Below are 22,500 nucleotides of genomic sequence, written 5' to 3'. Positions count from 1 at the left end.
CTGGAGCCACACATTCACAGTCATATGAGCCGGGCGGTGGTTAGACGCCCGCACGGCATGGGTTTGTAAGGTAATCAAGCGCTCCCCTTCCCCAGTACAGCTACAGAGATGAGGAATCAGGTGGGAATGATATAAAGTGATTGAAGGTGTGGGTTATCGGTGAAATTTACACCGGTCACGTGACGGTAACCAGCCAATCAGAATCAAGTATTGGGACTACCCGTTTTAGAAACTAACATAGAGACACCCTGCTCTCTGCCAAGGTGGATATACTAACATAGAGACACCCTGCTCACTGCCAGGGTGGATATACTAACATAGAGACACCCTGCTCTCTGCCAAGGTGGATATACTAACATAGAGACACCCTGCTCACTGCCAAGGTGGATATACTAACATAGAGACACCCTGCTCTCTGCCAAGGTGGATATACTAACATAGAGACACCCTGCTCACTGCCAAGGTGGATATACTAACATAGAGACACCCTGCTCACTGCCAAGGTGTTGTATATACTAACATAGAGACACCCTGCTCTCTGCCAAGGTGGATATACTAACATAGAGACACCCTGCTCACTGCCAAGGTGGATATACTAACATAGAGACACCCTGCTCTCTGCCAAGGTGGATATACTAACATAGAGACACCCTGCTCACTGCCAAGGTGGATATACTAACATAGAGACACCCTGCTCTCTGCCAAGGTGGATATACTAACATAGAGACACCCTGCTCTCTGCCAAGGTGGATATACTAACATAGAGACACCCTGCTCACTGCCAAGGTGGATATACTAACATAGAGACACCCTGCTCACTGCCAAGGTGGATATACTAACATAGAGACACCCTGCTCACTGCCAGGGTGGATATACTAACATAGAGACACCCTGCTCACTGCCAAGGTGGATATACTAACATAGAGACACCCTGCTCTCTGCCAAGGTGGATATACTAACATAGAGACACCCTGCTCTCTGCCAAGGTGGATATACTAACATAGAGACACCCTGCTCACTGCCAAGGTGGATATACTAACATAGAGACACCCTGCTCACTGCCAAGGTGGATATACTAACATAGAGACACCCTGCTCACTGCCAGGGTGGATATACTAACATAGAGACACCCTGCTCACTGCCAAGGTGGATATACTAACATAGAGACACCCTGCTCACTGCCAAGGTGGATATACTAACATAGAGACACCCTGCTCTCTGCCAAGGTGTATATACTAACATAGAGACACCCTGCTCACTGCCAAGGTGTATATACTAATATAGAGACACCCTGCTCACTGCCAAGGTGTATATACTAATATAGAGACACCCTGCTCACTGCCAAGGTGTATATACTAACATAGAGACACCCTGCTCTCTGCCAGGGTGTTGTATATACTAACATAGAGACACCCTGCTCTCTGCCAAGGTGTATATACTAACATAGAGACACCCTGCTCACTGCCAAGGTGTATATACTAATATAGAGACACCCTGCTCACTGCCAAGGTGTATATACTAATATAGAGACACCCTGCTCACTGCCAAGGTGTTGTATATACTAACATAGAGACACCCTGCTCACTGCCAAGGTGTATATACTAATATAGAGACACCCTGCTCACTGCCAAGGTGGATATACTAACATAGAGACACCCTGCTCTCTGCCAAGGTGTATATACTAACATAGAGACACCCTGCTCTCTGCCAAGGTGTTGTATATACTAACATAGAGACACCCTGCTCTCTGCCAAGGTGTTGTATATACTAACATAGAGACACCCTGCTCACTGCCAAGGTGGATATACTAACATAGAGACACCCTGCTCACTGCCAAGGTGGATATACTAACATAGAGACACCCTGCTCTCTGCCAAGGTGTATATACTAACATAGAGACACCCTGCTCACTGCCAAGGTGGATACTAACATAGAGACACCCTGCTCACTGCCAAGGTGTATATACTAACATAGAGACACCCTGCTCTCTGCCAAGGTGGATATACTAACATAGAGACACCCTGCTCACTGCCAAGGTGTATATACTAACATAGAGACACCCTGCTCTCTGCCAAGGTGTATATACTAACATAGAGACACCCTGCTCTCTGCCAAGGTGTATATACTAACATAGAGACACCCTGCTCTCTGCCAAGGTGTATATACTAACATAGAGACACCCTGCTCTCTGCCAAGGTGTATATACTAACATAGAGACACCCTGCTCTCTGCCAAGGTGGATATACTAACATAGAGACACCCTGCTCTCTGCCAAGGTGGATATACTAACATAGAGACACCCTGCTCACTGCCAAGGTGGATATACTAACATAGAGACACCCTGCTCACTGCCAAGGTGGATATACTAACATAGAGACACCCTGCTCACTGCCAAGGTGGATATACTAACATAGAGACACCCTGCTCTCTGCCAAGGTGGATATACTAACATAGAGACACCCTGCTCTCTGCCAAGGTGGATATACTAACATAGAGACACCCTGCTCTCTGCCAAGGTGTTGTATATACTAACATAGAGACACCCTGCTCTCTGCCAAGGTGTTGTATATACTAACATAGAGACACCCTGCTCTCTGCCAAGGTGTATATACTAACATAGAGACACCCTGCTCACTGCCAAGGTGGATATACTAACATAGAGACACCCTGCTCACTGCCAAGGTGGATATACTAACATAGAGACACCCTGCTCTCTGCCAAGGTGTTGTATATACTAACATAGAGACAACCTGCTCTCTGCCAAGGTGTTGTATATACTAACATAGAGACACCCTGCTCTCTGCCAAGGTGTTGTATATACTAACATAGAGACACCCTGCTCTCTGCCAAGGTGTTGTATATACTAACATAGAGACACCCTGCTCTCTGCCAAGGTGTTGTATATACTAACATAGAGACACCCTGCTCTCTGCCAAGGTGGATATACTAACATAGAGACACCCTGCTCACTGCCAAGGTGGATATACTAACATAGAGACACCCTGCTCACTGCCAAGGTGGATATACTAACATAGAGACACCCTGCTCACTGCCAAGGTGGATATACTAACATAGAGACACCCTGCTCACTGCCAGGGTGGATATACTAACATAGAGACACCCTGCTCACTGCCAAGGTGGATATACTAACATAGAGACACCCTGCTCACTGCCAAGGTGGATATACTAACATAGAGACACCCTGCTCACTGCCAAGGTGGATATACTAACATAGAGACACCCTGCTCACTGCCAGGGTGTATATTTAAGCAATAAGCCACGAGAGGTCTCAGGTTACCGGGTATTTTACAATGGCTGGGGGCGTAGGCAGACCCGACGCGGAGCGGAGGGTCTTCTACCCCCCAGCCATTGTAAAATACCCGGTAAGCTGGGGCGTCGAGTGGCTTATTGCTTTTCTAAAACGGTTACAAACATATAGCAATATTAACCTAATACAACTATTAAATTCACAAAAGTAGCTACACTTTGCGCCACCAGAGCGAGCCACACCACTTCCTTGTTTTGCTCGGCAAGGAGGCTATGTGACGGGAGAATAGCGCTTGATGTCTTTACGGGGCCGCCTGGAGCCACACATTCACAGTCATATGAGCCGGGCGGTGGTTAGACGCCCGCACGGCATGGGTTTGTAAGGTAATCAAGCGCTCCCCTTCCCCAGTACAGCTACAGAGATGAGGAATCAGGTGGGAATGATATAAAGTGATTGAAGGTGTGGGTTATCGGTGAAATTTACACCGGTCACGTGACGGTAACCAGCCAATCAGAATCAAGTATTGGGACTACCCGTTTTAGAAACTAACATAGAGACACCCTGCTCTCTGCCAAGGTGGATATACTAACATAGAGACACCCTGCTCACTGCCAGGGTGGATATACTAACATAGAGACACCCTGCTCTCTGCCAAGGTGGATATACTAACATAGAGACACCCTGCTCTCTGCCAAGGTGGATATACTAACATAGAGACACCCTGCTCTCTGCCAAGGTGGATATACTAACATAGAGACACCCTGCTCACTGCCAAGGTGGATATACTAACATAGAGACACCCTGCTCACTGCCAAGGTGGATATACTAACATAGAGACACCCTGCTCACTGCCAGGGTGGATATACTAACATAGAGACACCCTGCTCACTGCCAGGGTGGATATACTAACATAGAGACACCCTGCTCACTGCCAGGGTGGATATACTAACATAGAGACACCCTGCTCACTGCCAAGGTGGATATACTAACATAGAGACACCCTGCTCACTGCCAAGGTGGATATACTAACATAGAGACACCCTGCTCTCTGCCAAGGTGGATATACTAACATAGAGACACCCTGCTCACTGCCAAGGTGGATATACTAACATAGAGACACCCTGCTCACTGCCAAGGTGGATATACTAACATAGAGACACCCTGCTCTCTGCCAAGGTGGATATACTAACATAGAGACACCCTGCTCACTGCCAAGGTGGATATACTAACATAGAGACACCCTGCTCACTGCCAAGGTGGATATACTAACATAGAGACACCCTGCTCTCTGCCAAGGTGTTGTATATACTAACATAGAGACACCCTGCTCTCTGCCAAGGTGGATATACTAACATAGAGACACCCTGCTCACTGCCAAGGTGGATATACTAACATAGAGACACCCTGCTCTCTGCCAAGGTGGATATACTAACATAGAGACACCCTGCTCTCTGCCAAGGTGGATATACTAACACAGAGACACCCTGCTCACTGCCAGGGTGGATATACTAACATAGAGACACCCTGCTCTCTGCCAAGGTGAATATACTAACATAGAGACACCCTGCTCACTGCCAAGGTGGATATACTAACATAGAGACACCCTGCTCACTGCCAGGGTGGATATACTAACATAGAGACACCCTGCTCTCTGCCAAGGTGGATATACTAACATAGAGACACCCTGCTCACTGCCAGGGTGGATATACTAACATAGAGACACCCTGCTCTCTGCCAAGGTGGATATACTAACATAGAGACACCCTGCTCTCTGCCAAGGTGGATATACTAACATAGAGACACCCTGCTCTCTGCCAAGGTGGATATACTAACATAGAGACACCCTGCTCTCTGCCAAGGTGGATATACTAACACAGAGACACCCTGCTCACTGCCAGGGTGGATATACTAACATAGAGACACCCTGCTCACTGCCAAGGTGGATATACTAACATAGAGACACCCTGCTCACTGCCAGGGTGGATATACTAACATAGAGACACCCTGCTCACTGCCAAGGTGGATATACTAACATAGAGACACCCTGCTCACTGCCAAGGTGGATATACTAACATAGAGACACCCTGCTCACTGCCAAGGTGGATATACTAACATAGAGACAACCTGCTCTCTGCCAAGGTGTATATACTAACATAGAGACAACCTGCTCACTGCCAAGGTGGATATACTAACATAGAGACACCCTGCTCACTGCCAAGGTGTTGTATATACTTACATAGAGACACCCTGCTCACTGCCAAGGTGGATATACTAACATAGAGACACCCTGCTCACTGCCAAGGTGGATATACTAACATAGAGACACCCTGCTCTCTCCCAAGGTGGATATACTAACATAGAGACACCCTGCTCTCTGCCAAGGTGGATATACTAACATAGAGACACCCTGCTCACTGCCAAGGTGGATATACTAACATAGAGACACCCTGCTCACTGCCAAGGTGGATATACTAACATAGAGACACCCTGCTCACTGCCAAGGTGGATATACTAACATAGAGACACCCTGCTCTCTGCCAAGGTGGATATACTAACATAGAGACACCCTGCTCTCTCCCAAGGTGGATATACTAACATAGAGACACCCTGCTCTCTCCCAAGGTGGATATACTAACATAGAGACACCCTGCTCTCTCCCAAGGTGGATATACTAACATAGAGACACCCTGCTCTCTGCCAAGGTGGATATACTAACATAGAGACACCCTGCTCTCTCCCAAGGTGTATATACTAACATAGAGACACCCTGCTCTCTCCCAAGGTGGATATACTAACATAGAGACACCCTGCTCTCTCCCAAGGTGGATATACTAACATAGAGACACCCTGCTCTCTGCCAAGGTGGATATACTAACATAGAGACACCCTGCTCTCTCCCAAGGTGTATATACTAACATAGAGACACCCTGCTCTCTCCCAAGGTGGATATACTAACATAGAGACACCCTGCTCACTGCCAGGGTGGATATACTAACATAGAGACACCCTGCTCACTGCCAGGGTGGATATACTAACATAGAGACACCCTGCTCTCTGCCAAGGTGGATATACTAACATAGAGACACCCTGCTCACTGCCAGGGTGGATATACTAACATAGAGACACCCTGCTCTCTGCCAAGGTGGATATACTAACATAGAGACACCCTGCTCTCTGCCAAGGTGGATATACTAACACAGAGACACCCTGCTCACTGCCAGGGTGGATATACTAACATAGAGACACCCTGCTCACTGCCAAGGTGGATATACTAACATAGAGACACCCTGCTCTCTGCCAAGGTGGATATACTAACATAGAGACACCCTGCTCACTGCCAAGGTGGATATACTAACATAGAGACACCCTGCTCTCTGCCAAGGTGGATATACTAACATAGAGACACCCTGTTCTCTGCCAAGGTGGATATACTAACATAGAGACACCCTGCTCTCTGCCAAGGTGGATATACTAACATAGAGACACCCTGCTCACTGCCAAGGTGGATATACTAACATAGAGACACCCTGCTCTCTGCCAAGGTGGATATACTAACATAGAGACACCCTGCTCTCTGCCAAGGTGGATATACTAACATAGAGACACCCTGCTCACTGCCAAGGTGGATATACTAACATAGAGACAACCTGCTCTCTGCCAAGGTGGATATACTAACATAGAGACACCCTGCTCTCTGCCAAGGTGGATATACTAACATAGAGACACCCTGCTCTCTGCCAAGGTGGATATACTAACATAGAGACACCCTGCTCTCTGCCAAGGTGGATATACTAACATAGAGACACCCTGCTCACTGCCAAGGTGGATATACTAACATAGAGACACCCTGCTCACTGCCAAGGTGGATATACTAACATAGAGACACCCTGCTCACTGCCAGGGTGGATATACTAACATAGAGACAACCTGCTCTCTGCCAAGGTGGATATACTAACATAGAGACACCCTGCTCTCTGCCAAGGTGGATATACTAACATAGAGACAACCTGCTCTCTGCCAAGGTGGATATACTAACATAGAGACACCCTGCTCTCTCCCAAGGTGGATATACTAACATAGAGACACCCTGCTCTCTGCCAAGGTGGATATACTAACATAGAGACACCCTGCTCACTGCCAAGGTGTATATACTAACATAGAGACACCCTGCTCTCTGCCAAGGTGGATATACTAACATAGAGACACCCTGCTCACTGCCAAGGTGGATATACTAACATAGAGACACCCTGCTCACTGCCAAGGTGGATATACTAACATAGAGACACCCTGCTCACTGCCAAGGTGGATATACTAACATAGAGACACCCTGCTCACTGCCAAGGTGGATATACTAACATAGAGACACCCTGCTCACTGCCAAGGTGTATATACTAACATAGAGACACCCTGCTCACTGCCAAGGTGGATATACTAACATAGAGACACCCTGCTCTCTGCCAAGGTGGATATACTAACATAGAGACACCCTGCTCTCTGCCAAGGTGTTGTATATACTAACATAGAGACACCCTGCTCAATGCCAGGGTGTATACTAACATAGAGACACCCTGCTCAATGCCAGGGTGTATACTAACACAGAGACACCCTGCTCTCTGCCAAGGTGGATATACTAACATAGAGACACCCTGCTCAATGCCAGGGTGTATACTAACATAGAGACACCCTGCTCACTGCCAAGGTGGATATACTAACATAGAGACACCCTGCTCTCTGCCAAGGTGGATATACTAACATAGAGACACCCTGCTCTCTGCCAAGGTGGATATACTAACATAGAGACACCCTGCTCTCTGCCAAGGTGGATATACTAACATAGAGACACCCTGCTCTCTGCCAAGGTGGATATACTAACATAGAGACACCCTGCTCTCTGCCAAGGTGGATATACTAACATAGAGACACCCTGCTCTCTGCCAAGGTGGATATACTAACATAGAGACACCCTGCTCTCTGCCAAGGTGGATATACTAACATAGAGACACCCTGCTCACTGCCAAGGTGGATATACTAACATAGAGACACCCTGCTCACTGCCAAGGTGGATATACTAACATAGAGACACCCTGCTCACTGCCAGGGTGGATATACTAACATAGAGACACCCTGCTCTCTCCCAAGGTGGATATACTAACATAGAGACACCCTGCTCTCTGCCAAGGTGGATATACTAACATAGAGACACCCTGCTCTCTGCCAAGGTGGATATACTAACATAGAGACACCCTGCTCACTGCCAAGGTGGATATACTAACATAGAGACACCCTGCTCTCTGCCAAGGTGGATATACTAACATAGAGACACCCTGCTCTCTGCCAAGGTGGATATACTAACATAGAGACACCCTGCTCTCTGCCAAGGTGGATATACTAACATAGAGACACCCTGCTCACTGCCAAGGTGTATATACTAACATAGAGACACCCTGCTCACTGCCAAGGTGGATATACTAACATAGAGACACCCTGCTCACTGCCAAGGTGGATATACTAACATAGAGACACCCTGCTCACTGCCAAGGTGGATATACTAACATAGAGACACCCTGCTCTCTGCCAAGGTGAATATACTAACATAGAGACACCCTGCTCTCTGCCAAGGTGGATATACTAACACAGAGACACCCTGCTCACTGCCAGGGTGGATATACTAACATAGAGACACCCTGCTCTCTGCCAAGGTGAATATACTAACATAGAGACACCCTGCTCTCTGCCAAGGTGAATATACTAACATAGAGACACCCTGCTCTCTGCCAAGGTGTATATACTAACATAGAGACACCCTGCTCACTGCCAAGGTGTATATACTAACATAGAGACACCCTGCTCACTGCCAAGGTGGATATACTAACATAGAGACACCCTGCTCTCTGCCAAGGTGGATATACTAACATAGAGACACCCTGCTCACTGCCAAGGTGGATATACTAACATAGAGACACCCTGCTCACTGCCAAGGTGGATATACTAACATAGAGACACCCTGCTCACTGCCAAGGTGGATATACTAACATAGAGACACCCTGCTCACTGCCAGGGTGGATATACTAACATAGAGACACCCTGCTCTCTGCCAAGGTGTTGTATATACTAACATAGAGACACCCTGCTCACTGCCAAGGTGGATATACTAACATAGAGACACCCTGCTCACTGCCAAGGTGGATATACTAACATAGAGACACCCTGCTCACTGCCAGGGTGGATATACTAACATAGAGACACCCTGCTCTCTGCCAAGGTGTTGTATATACTAACATAGAGACACCCTGCTCTCTGCCAAGGTGTTGTATATACTAACATAGAGACACCCTGCTCACTGCCAAGGTGGATATACTAACATAGAGACACCCTGCTCACTGCCAGGGTGGATATACTAACATAGAGACACCCTGCTCTCTGCCAAGGTGTTGTATATACTAACATAGAGACACCCTGCTCACTGCCAAGGTGGATATACTAACATAGAGACACCCTGCTCACTGCCAAGGTGTATATACTAACATAGAGACACCCTGCTCACTGCCAAGGTGGATATACTAACATAGAGACACCCTGCTCTCTGCCAAGGTGGATATACTAACATAGAGACACCCTGCTCACTGCCAAGGTGGATATACTAACATAGAGACACCCTGCTCTCTGCCAAGGTGGATATACTAACATAGAGACACCCTGCTCTCTGCCAAGGTGTTGTATATACTAACATAGAGACACCCTGCTCACTGCCAGGGTGGATATACTAACATAGAGACACCCTGCTCTCTGCCAAGGTGTTGTATATACTAACATAGAGACACCCTGCTCTCTCCCAAGGTGGATATACTAACATAGAGACACCCTGCTCTCTGCCAAGGTGTTGTATATACTAACATAGAGACACCCTGCTCACTGCCAAGGTGGATATACTAACATAGAGACACCCTGCTCACTGCCAAGGTGTATATACTAACATAGAGACACCCTGCTCTCTGCCAAGGTGTTGTATATACTAACATAGAGACACCCTGCTCACTGCCAAGGTGGATATACTAACATAGAGACACCCTGCTCACTGCCAAGGTGGATATACTAACATGATTGATCGACCACAGATACAACCTGATCACGGCCAAGGACGGTGTACCGGTATATTAGGATAATGAGGATTGATAATGATGCATCTTTTTAAAAATATTTCTGGATAACATTAACGGGGTCCATACAAAGCATATTTGAAAACAAAGTTAATCTAAAGTAAGGAAACACTGTGTACTTGAATCATACATATTTACATATTTACTTAGCCACTTGCCTGCATGCCCCAGCCCCCCTCAAAAATCACGAAAATCACTTAGATTTGATCATTGAACAGCTTTGGACATAATAGATAAGAAATGTCTCCTGTCCTTGAGCATATCATTGATCTCTTATCTTTAAATCCCAGGAATCTCTGTATATGTATTAGATACATACTGAGATTCCTGGAATTGAATGTGTGCCTGCGTGCATTTGTGAGACTGTGCGTGCATTTGTACTTTGTGTCCTTATGTGACTCTGCTAACTTTTGATCCGATTGACTACACAGTAACTGGTGGGTGTATTCCTTCACCCAAGGAAGTGCAGTATGGAGTGTGTAGTCGATTATAGCTGTCTTCCAGAACACCATTTGTGTAGTCACTAGTGTAACGCTGATCGACCTCCCACTCCACCCCGCACTTCCCTCCCTAGCTGCAGGTTCTCAGCAAGGGTCTAGCAGTGGCGGACAAAGTACTACACAACTATCAATACCACAATGTAAAAATACTGTCTGGCCTGTATGCAACATTTACTTGAGTAAAAGTATGAAAGTTGAATACACGCGGCGAGTCACGCAAGGGTGACTCTTGTGTTCTCGCGGTTATGGTTTGCAATGACAGGGTGTCATTATAGAGCGTCACAGTCCTGCCCCCTACCCAATGACAGGGTGGTATTATAGAGCTTCGCAGTCCTGCCCCCTACCCAATGACAGGGTGGTATTATAGAGCGTCGCAGTCCTGCCCCCTACCCAATGACAGGGTGGTATTATAGAGCTTCGCAGTCCTGCCCCCTACCCAATGACAGGGTGGTATTATAGAGCGTCGCAGTCCTGCCCCCTACCCAATGACAGGGTGGTATTATAGAGCGTCGCAGTCCCGCCCCCTACCCAATGACAGGGTGGTATTATAGAGCGTCACAGTCCTGCCCCCTACCCAATGACAGGGTGGCATTATAGAGCGTCACAGTCCTGCCCCCTACCCAATGACAGGGTGGTATTATAGAGCGTCACAGTCCTGCCCCCTACCCAATGACAGGGTGGCATTATAGAGCGTCACAGTCCTGCCCCCTACCCAATGACAGGGTGGTATTATAGAGCGTCACAGTCCTGCCCCCTACCCAATGACAGGGTGGCATTATAGAGCGTCACAGTCCTGCCCCCTACCCAATGACAGGGTGGTATTATAGAGCGTCGTAGTCCTGCCCCCTACCCAATGACAGGGTGGCATTATAGAGCGTCACAGTCCTGCCCCCTACCCAATGACAGGGTGGTATTATAGAGCGTCACAGTCCTGCCCCCTACCCAATGACAGGGTGGTATTATAGAGCGTCACAGTCCTGCCCCCTACCCAATGACAGGGTGGTATTATAGAGCGTCGTAGTCCTGCCCCCTACCCAATGACAGGGTGGTATTATAGAGCGTCGTAGTCCTGCCCCCTACCCAATGACAGGGTGGTATTATAGAGCGTCGTAGTCCCGCCCCCTACCAGGGCCCAGGAAATGATTCCCCGTTCATTTTCCTCATGGATATTTAAAAAAGTATGTATTTAAAGACATTTTAAGCCTTGTACAAAGCCAACTCGAGTTGTGACAAATCATGACAACACACACAATTTTTCGGGCTTATTATCCACTTTAAAACTTTGATATAAAAGGTAAAATGCAATGATATGTACAAGCCGGATCTTCGTGCGCACGCCATGATTTGTTCATACATACAACTTCCTGGTCTCAATTACGCATATGTTTCTTTCCTTCCAGGGAGCAACATGGAGTCCACCGTACGGTCTTAATGCTTCCTAACCTGATTTAATAAACATTGCTTCGCGGGGCCCTTCCATACTTCCTTCACAGATGTTATATCTGATACTAATTAAGGCTCTGTTCCAGTGTTGTTTATTGTTTATTGAATGGATCCCCATTAGCTGACGCCGGGGCGACAGCTAATCTTCCTGTACATACAAAAAGTACATGAATACATAATTACAAATACATTCAACAAGATTAAATACATGAAAATACATAATTACAATTTATTCTATAAAATTAAATGCAACATAATAAGAATAACATTAAGGTCATGTGGTCAGCTGTAACAAGTGTTCCTTTAAAGCATATTTGAAAGATAATTGACTTTGTGATATATTAATGTGAGGTGGTAACATGTTCCAAAATTATATTGATCGATACATAACTGTTTGTTTAAGGAGGTTCGTTTTTGGAGCAGGGAGTGTTAAATGACCGAGGCTGGCAATTCATTTAACACTCCCTGCTCCAAAAACGAACCTCCTTAAACAAACAGTTATGTATCGATCAATATCATTTTGGAACATGTTACCACCTCACATTAATATACTATACTAGCTGTACAGTGGATCTCAAACTTCTTTAATTTCAAGGACCTCCATCCATAACTCTGAGAGAGAGAGTGTACACGTTTGGTCCATTTGGTTCCATTTGTACCCTCTCAGAGTTACACACCAGTACGCGGCCATTTGGAACCCACTCAAGGACACTTTAATGATAATATATACCCAGTGGTGTAGCAGAGTGTTTCTAGTTCACTGTAGCAGCAGCAGCAGGCCCCTGGTCCCATGCCTGGAGCCTGACTTAGTGACTCTATGACCAGAATGGAACAGAGCCAGTGATGTTTTTGGCAGCAAATTTTTATTTTAGTTTAGTCATTAGTCTCTTGAATAGTTTTAATTTAGTTTTAGTCACATTTTAGTCACCTGGAATGTTTTAGTGTTAGTCTAGTTTCAGTCATTTTGGCGGGCCTTGATGCCGTCATAATGACTGTTCACTTGTTGAAAATAGCCGACCTACAAGCTCACAACGCGAGCTGCTATTTTCAGAATGCAACCAAGTGTAAAATGACTTATACTGGATCTCTTGTCCACTATAGTCCCTTCCTAACATTTTAGTCTAGTTTGTATTTGTTGACGAAATTGTCCATGTAGTTTTCGTCAGTGAGAAAAGGTAGTCGACAAACTTTTTCGTCTTAGTTTTAGTCGACGAAATCAACACTGAACAGAGCCTTCATTAGTATCATCGGTAACACAGGAAGTAGGGAAGGGGCCCAATTGAGTTATTTCCAAAATGGCTGCTGCGATGATAGTTCATTGACGCTGTTTTCTGTGCACTTTCACACATTGCACCCCCACACAGACGGATGAGCCTGTGGTGTACGAGACCGTGGACCTTCCCCACGGGGCAGCGTACTCCCTGGACTGCCATCACTCCCACCACGTGCTGGTGGAGGAGGACCCTCGCCGGCCCGGAGCCACCAGCGAGATGAGGGTCAAGCTGCTCAAGCACATCTCCCTGCAGCGCACAGGATATGGAGGTCAGGCACAAACTCTGCCATGTTTAAATAAAAGTCGTCTAAATCCTGACAGTTTTCTGAAAAACCTATGTTTCTATGTCAGTCGTTCTCAAACATTTTCATGTCAAGGACACCCAAACATATATGTAATTGGCTGCCCAGTCTGAAAATCTGACCCCCCCCCCCCCCCCCCTCCAGAAGCAAAGATTTGAGTTAAAAACGGAAAGAATATATATTCAAAGATTTGCGCCACATTTTCACGATTTTTCAAAAATAGCAGACAAGCTTGTAGATCTGCTATTTTTTAATAGCTAAAGTATAACATACTGCTTAAAACACCAAAAGGGGTTCCCGTCCTGAATGGATTAAAAACGTTTTTTATTTTATTTTCGTATATGAATGCCCTTCCTTATCACACTACAGCAAAGTCACACAAATCAAACGCATCAAAAGTAGTAGAATCTAGTGGGTCCATCCTTTAGTGTTGATGTAAAACATATATATATATTGAACCTTTACATTAAAGCATAAAAGACTGACATATACCTACATGTCAGTCACCCCCCTTTTATCTACGTTTTAAAAACGGCTTCTGTTGATTATCCCGGTCAAAAGCCTGGGATGCATCAATAAAACCAACTAAAACAGGACATAATTATTTTAATAATATTGCTAAATTCTTTATAAGGTGGGTTAGTATTCACGTTTGAGAACCTCTGCATTAGATGGACGCACATTTGATACAACTTTTATCTCGGGACCCCAATACATTGTAGGTACCAGTACTCTGGTTTTAATTGAACTCTGACAGTGTTAGCCAGGCTAATAACTCTGACAGTGTTAGCCTGGCTAATAACTCTGACAGTGTTAGCCTGGCTAATAACTCTGACAGTGTTAGCCTGGCTAATAACTCTGACAGTGTTAGCCTGGCTAATAACTCTGACAGTGTTCGCCTGGCTAATAACTCTGACAGTGTTAGCCTGGCTAATAACTCTGACAGTGTTAGCCTGGCTAATAACTCTGACAGTGTTCGCCTGGCTAATAACTCTGACAGTGTTAGCCTGGCTAATAACTCTGACAGTGTTAGCCTGGCTAATAACTCTGACAGTGTTAGCCAGGCTAATAACTCTGACAGTGTTAGCCTGGCTAATAACTCTGACAGTGTTAGCCTGGCTAATAACTCTGACAGTGTTAGCCTGGCTAATAACTCTGACAGTGTTCGCCTGGCTAATAACTCTGACAGTGTTAGCCTGGCTAATAACTCTGACAGTGTTAGCCTGGCTAATAACTCTGACAGTGTTAGCCAGGCTAATAACTCTGACAGTGTTAGCCTGGCTAATAACTCTGACAGTGTTAGCCAGGCTAATAACTCTGACAGTGTTAGCCTGGCTAATAACTCTGACAGTGTTAGCCTGGCTAATAACTCTGACAGTGTTAGCCAGGCTAATAACTCTGACAGTGTTAGCCTGGCTAATAACTCTGCCAGTGTTAGCCTGGCTAATAAGCCAGACCGAATCAGCCGTTGGCAAAAGAAAATTGCCTGCCGCATCCCGTGACAGTGTTGTGTGATATTAGTCTGGCTCTGACAGTGTACCAATGGAACCAAATAGACCACAAAATGAAGGGTCCATTTGGTTCCTAACTATCCATCATTTACTGTAGGGACTCCTTGGAATCCCGGCCCCCTCAAAGAGTGTTGTAATGGCCTGGGCCGTGGCTCAGTGGTCCAGGCACCTTGGCTGGTAATCCAGTCTGGCAGTGTGCCGCGGGTTCGACTCCCGATCCCTATGGCCTTTACTGCATGTCTTCCCCCCATCTCTCTCCCCATGTATCTGTCAGGACAGTGATGTGACTGACATACTGTAGTCCATCAGTGCATTTGAGTCCTACTTCTGTGTTTTCTGCAGGCACAGGCAGCTTTGAGATCCCTGTTCTGTGTCTGATCCCTGTTTTGTGTCTGATCCCTGTTCTGTGTTCCCTGTCTGAGATCCCTGTCTTCTGTGTTTTCTGCAGGCACAGGCAGCTTTGAGATCCCTGTTCTGTGTTCCCTGTCTGAGATCCCTGTCTTCTGTGTTTTCTGCAGGCACAGGCAGCTTTGAGATCCCTGTTCTGTGTCTGTTGGTCCACGGAGAACCCAGGATTCTAATGGTGGGTTCCATTCTATGATTGTTACGACCCAGCCTATAGGGGTCACTTCAGGTGCAACATAACAATTCAAATGAATATCAGATATCTAAATATTGAAAGAAGCAACTTAAACATGTAGTGTTAAATGTTGAACTTACCCCAGAAGTGTTTTGACCCATTTAGACCTGATCTTGCGTTGACACGGGCAGGCGGACGCAACGACGCAGTCTACCATTCATTGTCAATGGAAGATTGACACGGGCAGGCAGACGCAACAACGCAGTCTACCATTCATTGTCAATGGAAGATTGTACAAAATTGTGGGATACAAATTTAGAAAAAAAAAGAAAACGCCTTCTAAATCGTAAAAGAAAAAAGATAGCAACAGCTAATTTCGCTAGCCAATGTTATAAAAAGAGGTTCCCGGATAGAAAGGTGTAACGACGGAGAGGTGTTCCAGGTCTAAATGGGTTAAAGTGAAAGTACAGTATTGAGTAAATGTAGTCTTTATTGACTTTCCACCACTGTGTATACGGTACGTAAATCACTGTGTATACGGTACGTAAATCACTGTGTATACGGTACGTAAATCACTGTGTATACGGTAAGGCTGTACCCAAGCCCTGTTTTTAGGACTCGAACTTCGGCAGGAATTTTCGAGCGAACATCCGAACCATTTGTTTCCAATTAATTAATTTCTCCGAGTGCTTTTAACCAGGCTGCAATTCAATACGATATATCCGACTTGAACATGATTAGCGCAGCGCTGAAGAGAGCGCAGCGCCCTCTCTTTATGAATCTCTCTCGTCTCTCCCAACACACACACATGCTGCACACATGCACGCACACACACACACACACACACAGAGAGAGAGCGTCAAGTGGCTCTGACATGTGCTCCGCGAAAACAGCTGATCTCCGAGCTCATCATTCCATAAAAAATGAGCCATGATTTCTCAAGCAGCCCCCAAAACATGGTAATTGTGAGTACCTGTACGACTGTCCATATTTTTTGTCAGACCAAAAATCCTTTCCAATGTCTCTGTTAAGCTTGCTGGCAGGCAGCTAAAACGAGAGCTTGCTCGGTAGCTACTCAGAAGCGCATTGTGTGTATGTGTGTGTGTGAGACACGACACGTCAGACATTCCATTCAATGGAACTCTTTTGTTCTCACAGAACAAGGTGAAAAAGGTCAATCACCTCAGCTGCAGGCCAATCACCAAATTGGGGGACAGCAGAACAAGGAGATATTTCTTTAAAATATCATAACTTCTGACAGGAATGCACTAGAAACTTACTTTTTTTTACATGCTCATATCGCATTCTCGCCGAGATATATTTTCGAGTTAATAAAAAAGGAAAAAAAAATAATAATATAAAAAAATTAAAAAAAACGAATGGTTCAAGCCCATTAATTAAGATTCGAGTGCCAACCCTAACGAGCGAACATTCGAACCTTGAATGTTTGGGGACAGCCTTAGTATACGGTACGTAAATCACTGTGTATACGGTACGTAAATCACTGTGTATACGGTACGTAAATCACTGTGTATACGGTACGTAAATCACTGTGTATACGGTACGTAAATCACTGTGTATACGGTACGTAAATCGTGTCCTTTCCTCAGAGGACGTATAACATGTCGTGTCCTGTGTCTCAGAACATATAACATGTTGTGTCCTGTGTTTCAGAACATATAACATGTTGTGTCCTGTGTTTCAGAACATATAACATGTTGTGTCCTGTGTCTCAGAGGACATATAACATGTTGTGTCCTGTGTCTCAGAGGACATATAACATGTTGTGTCCTGTGTCTCAGAGCATGTATATAACATGTTGTGTGCTGTGTCTCAGAGGACATATACCATGTTGTGTCCTGTGTCTCAGAGGACATATAACATGTTGTGTCCCGTGTCTCAGAGGACATATAACATGTTGTGTCCTGTGTCTCAGAGGACGTATAACATGTTGTGTCCTGTGTCTCAGAGGACATATAACATGTTGTGTCCTGTGTCTCAGAACATATAACATGTTGTGTCCTGTGTCTCAGAGCATTTATATAACATGTTGTGTCCTGTGTCTCAGAGGACGTATAACATGTTGTGTCCTGTGTCTCAGAGGACGTATAACATGTTGTGTCCCGTGTCTCAGAGCATGTATAACATGTTGTGTCCTGTGTCTCAGAGGACATATAACATGTTGTGTCCTGTGTCTCAGAGCATGTATAACATGTTGTGTCCCGTGTCTCAGAGCATGTATAACATGTTGTGTCCCGTGTCTCAGAGCATGTATAACATGTTGTGTCCTGTGTCTCAGAGCATGTATAACATGTTGTGTCCTGTGTCTCAGAGCATGTATAACATGTTGTGTCCTGTGTCTCAGAGCATGTATAACATGTTGTGTCCTGTGTCTCAGAGGACATATAACATGTTGTGTCCTGTGTCTCAGAGGACATATAACATGTTGTGTCCTGTGTCTCAGAGGACATATAACATGTTGTGTCCTGTGTCTCAGAGCATGTATATAACATGTTGTGTCCTGTGTCTCAGAGGACATATAACATGTTGTGTCCTGTGTCTCAGCGGATGTATAACATGTTGTGTCCTGTGTCTCAGCGGATGTATAACATGTTGTGTCCTGTGTCTCAGAGCATGTATAACATGTTGTGTCCTGTGTCTCAGCGGATGTATATAACATGTTGTGTCCCGTGTCTCAGCGGATGTATATAACATGTTGTGGCCCGTGTCTCAGCGGATGTATAAGGGCATAGTGAACTCCACTCCCTGGCTGATCCTGGCCCGGTCGGGGGGCATCGCTGACATCCTGGTCACGCTGATGAACCAGGGCTGCTGGGAGGCAGACAGCGTTCAGGAGCTGCTGCTGGAGACCTTCCCCAGTGCTCACCACACCGCGGACCTCACTAGCTGGGTCAAACTGGTGAGAGAGAGAGAGAGAGAGAGAAAATAAATATGTACTTTTTTACCCCCTTCTCCCTAATTTAGTCATTGCCAATTACTTCCTCGCCACACACATTTGTGTGTTGCAGTGTTGATTTTGTCGACTGAAACTAAGACAAAAAATGTTCGTCGACTACCTTTTTTCACTGAGGAAAACTAACTGTAAGTCATTTTACACTTGGTTGCATGCTGAAAATAGCAGCTGCAACGCGTTGTGGGCTTGTAGATCTGCTATTTTCAGCAAGTGTAAAGACAGTCATTACGACGGCATCAAGGCCCCCCAAAATACATTTTAGTCAACTAAATCAACTGTAGATTTAGTCGACTAAAATCTTATGACATTTAGTCGACTAAAACTAGACTAACACTAATACATTCCGGGTGACTAAAATGTGACTAAAACTAAGTGAAAACTATTCAAAAGACCATGATGACTAAAACTAAAATCTAAATTTGCTGCCAAAAACAACACTGGTGTGTTGTCATTCACTGCTGTTATATCGTACTGTGCAGACACACCTGCCAGGGACTGTGAGGTGGAGCCCCCCCCTCCCCCCTCCCCCGCATGCACCGACAGGAGATATAATAGGTTTTTTTTGTAACCTGCGTTTTCAGATCCAGAAGATCTTGGACAACGGACACCTTCTCACAGTCCACGACCCTGAACAGGAGAGCTCCGAGCTGGACACGGTCATCCTCAAAGCTCTGGTCAAAGGTGCAGTATGCCAGCGCTGTTTTTGGCAGCACATTTCGATTTTAGTTTTAGTCATATAGTCTCTTGAATAGTTTTCATTTAGTTTTGGTCACAATTTACAATTTACAATTTAGCAGACGCTCTTAATCCAGAGCGATTTACAATAAGCAAAAACAAAAAGCATGGCAATACAGTCACCTGGAATGTTTTAGTGTTTTAGTGTCTAGTTTTAGTCGACTAAATATTATAAGATTTTAGTCGACGATCTACAGTTGATTTAGTCGACTGAAATGTATTTTGGTGGGCCTGGATGCCGTCGTAATGACTGTTTTTTTTTTCACTTGCTGAAAATAGCTGATGTATAATGTGTGATGTGTAAATAGCTTGTAGATCGGCTATTTTTGTGCACTATACAAATAATGTAATTATGGTTATAATTTGAACATGGATGTATCGACGGTATAGCTCAGTTTACACTCCATGGAACAACGATGGTCGGTGTAGCTTGTTGACAAGACCTGTCCTTGTCAACAAGCTGCATAAATTATGCATTAATTTGTAGTAGCTGTCCAACTTATGTGTTGAGAGACGAAGCTGTGACATTTTCAGAAGCTCAGAGATTAAAATTCCGGATGTTGTTCTGTGCGTGTGCGTGCGTGCGTGCGTGCGTGCGTGCGTGCGTGCGTGCGTGCGTGTGTGCGTGTGTGTGTCAGCCTGTAAAAGCCAAAGCCAGGAAGCCCAGGACTTCCTGGATGAACTGAAGCTGGCCGTGGCGTGGAACAGAGCCGACATCGCAAAGAGTGACATCTTCAACGGTGATGTGGAGTGGAGGGTGAGAGAATATCTAATGATACACATTCAACAACGTAAAGCCTATAATATGATCATCGTGCGACGAATAACGGAAATAGCCAGCAGATCTTGAAAGTGTGCAAGATAATTGATTAATCTAACCCTGATAATAAATGTGACCAGATTTGATTGAGAGCCTGCCATCGCGCAACCTCCAGAGGAGAAAAACGTTTTATCCTAAATGAGTTAATAGCACAGGCAGACTCTTCACATACTGAGAATGTCTGAAATAAGTGTCAGAGCTGAAATCGACATATACAATATGAAATAAATGCTTAAACATGTAGCTATAGGTGTAATGTTAAAGTCCACAGAAGAGAACCTTTCAAGCCTGTTTTCTCGAAAATTCCCAAAAAATCCAATGGCAGTCCCTCAGTCAAATTTGGCCACAAATGCTGATAAAACCAAAAATCAAGTGTGCAAGAGAAGAAAGCATTCTATGGGTTCAGATGTGTGTGTGCGCTCTCTCTCTCTCTCTCTCTCTCTCTCTCTCTCTCTCTCTCTCTCTCTCTCTCTCTCTCTCTCTGCAGGCGTGTGACCTGGAGGAGGTGATGATGGACGCTCTGGTCAACGACAAGCCCGACTTTGTGCGTCTGTTCGTGGACAACGGCGTGAACCTCAGCGAGTTCCTCACCTACGGCCGCCTGCAGGAGCTCTACTGGTCCGTGTCGGAGAAGAGCCTGCTCCACAGCCTGCTCCTCAAGAAGGACCAGGAGAAGCAGCTCCTGCTGGGCACCGCTCGCTCCCTGCCCGGGCCCCCCGGGCGTCTGCTCCACCACCACCAGGAGCAAGGGGCCCACGCGGACCACCGCAAGGCCCCCCGCTTCACCCTGCACGAGGTCTCCAAGGTGCTGAAGGACTTCCTCCACGACTCCTGCAAAGGCTTCTACCAGAAGACCCCCACGGTGAGTTCTACCAGAAGACCCCCACGGTGAGACAGTGTTGTTTTCGTCGACTAAGACTGTCTTGTTATTTATGGGTGTGTGAGATTTGTACTCATAATGAGAAATTATATATTGGGTCAGATTGATTGGAGATATATGCAGCTCTCTAAAGTGGGAGAGCTTCAGGTCCCCACATTCCATTCTACAGACAGACCGGTGGATTCGGGGGTTTTACGACCTCTTCCTGTGGTGAGACAGGCCATTATGACTCTTCTCAGAGGAGAGACTCACTAGGGTAGGACATGTCAATGCAGGATGAAGTAACTATCTTTAATTCCTTTCAATTGTGTAATGTGTTCTAAATAACCTATTATATATTGGGTTGGTAAAAAGCCTAAATAATAAATATGTGATAGTCTAACAGCTAAGGTCAGCGGTGCAGGCAGGAAGCTGACTGCACCACAAACTGCCTCTCAGAGGAGAAGGCAGGATGGTCTGTGGCTTCTGATTGGTTGAAAGTGTTTAGCATGAAGGTGTGATTTCAGTCAGAGCCCACTGTGACTATTCTGTGTAGCACAGTTTTAGGCAGATTCACCAATATCAACGAACGTGATGCATGTAGCAGGCAGACGCCAGCGGTATGTATTATTATGCGATATATAATTGTGCATTATTCATAATTGATGTGATATGATGTTAGGTTGTAACCAAGTGTTCTTGTGTTTCTTTTGTCCCGATCATTTATTAATGACGTTTAATTCATGATAATGAAGATTTAAAACCACATAATTAGTGATGCTCTTATCACTGAACTAAGTCTGAAATCCTGGCAGCGGTGGCCGAACGGATAGCGGCGTGGTCTTGATACCGGAAGGTTCCTAGTTCGAATCAGCCGTCCGACACGTTAAAATTACCACCGCTGAAGTGCCCTTGAACAAGGCATTGAACCACTACGATGAAATGTGTTCTATGAGCAGGGCCTGGCTGGAAACAAGTTCTTGAGCTTAGCCCAGATACCCTGGGTAAATATAGATTTCATTTCATTTAATTTAATTTCCAACAAGGACAAGCTAAGCTTTACCATGATCTGGGACAG

The 22,500-nt window shown here is 45.5% G+C and overlaps 1 protein-coding gene across 1 annotated transcript in view; it reads left to right on the top strand.

The window, feature by feature from the left end:
* Positions 1-22,500, top strand: part of trpm5 (transient receptor potential cation channel, subfamily M, member 5) — a 79,228-nt gene that overhangs the window by 15,412 nt on the left and 41,316 nt on the right. The window contains exons 6-11 of the mRNA XM_079497568.1: positions 13,733-13,910; positions 15,973-16,037; positions 18,769-18,954; positions 19,590-19,689; positions 20,382-20,500; positions 21,051-21,425. Of these exons, the coding sequence (XP_079353694.1) occupies positions 13,733-13,910; positions 15,973-16,037; positions 18,769-18,954; positions 19,590-19,689; positions 20,382-20,500; positions 21,051-21,425 (1,023 nt within the window). The remainder of the gene's footprint in view (positions 1-13,732; positions 13,911-15,972; positions 16,038-18,768; positions 18,955-19,589; positions 19,690-20,381; positions 20,501-21,050; positions 21,426-22,500) is intronic.

The sequence above is a fragment of the Electrona antarctica genome (assembly GCF_951216825.1).
Source record: "Electrona antarctica genome assembly, chromosome: 3".
Classification (NCBI taxonomy): domain Eukaryota; kingdom Metazoa; phylum Chordata; class Actinopteri; order Myctophiformes; family Myctophidae; genus Electrona; species Electrona antarctica.
The sequence above is the reverse complement of the archived record's forward strand: the minus strand, read 5'-3'. Positions and strand labels throughout refer to the sequence as shown.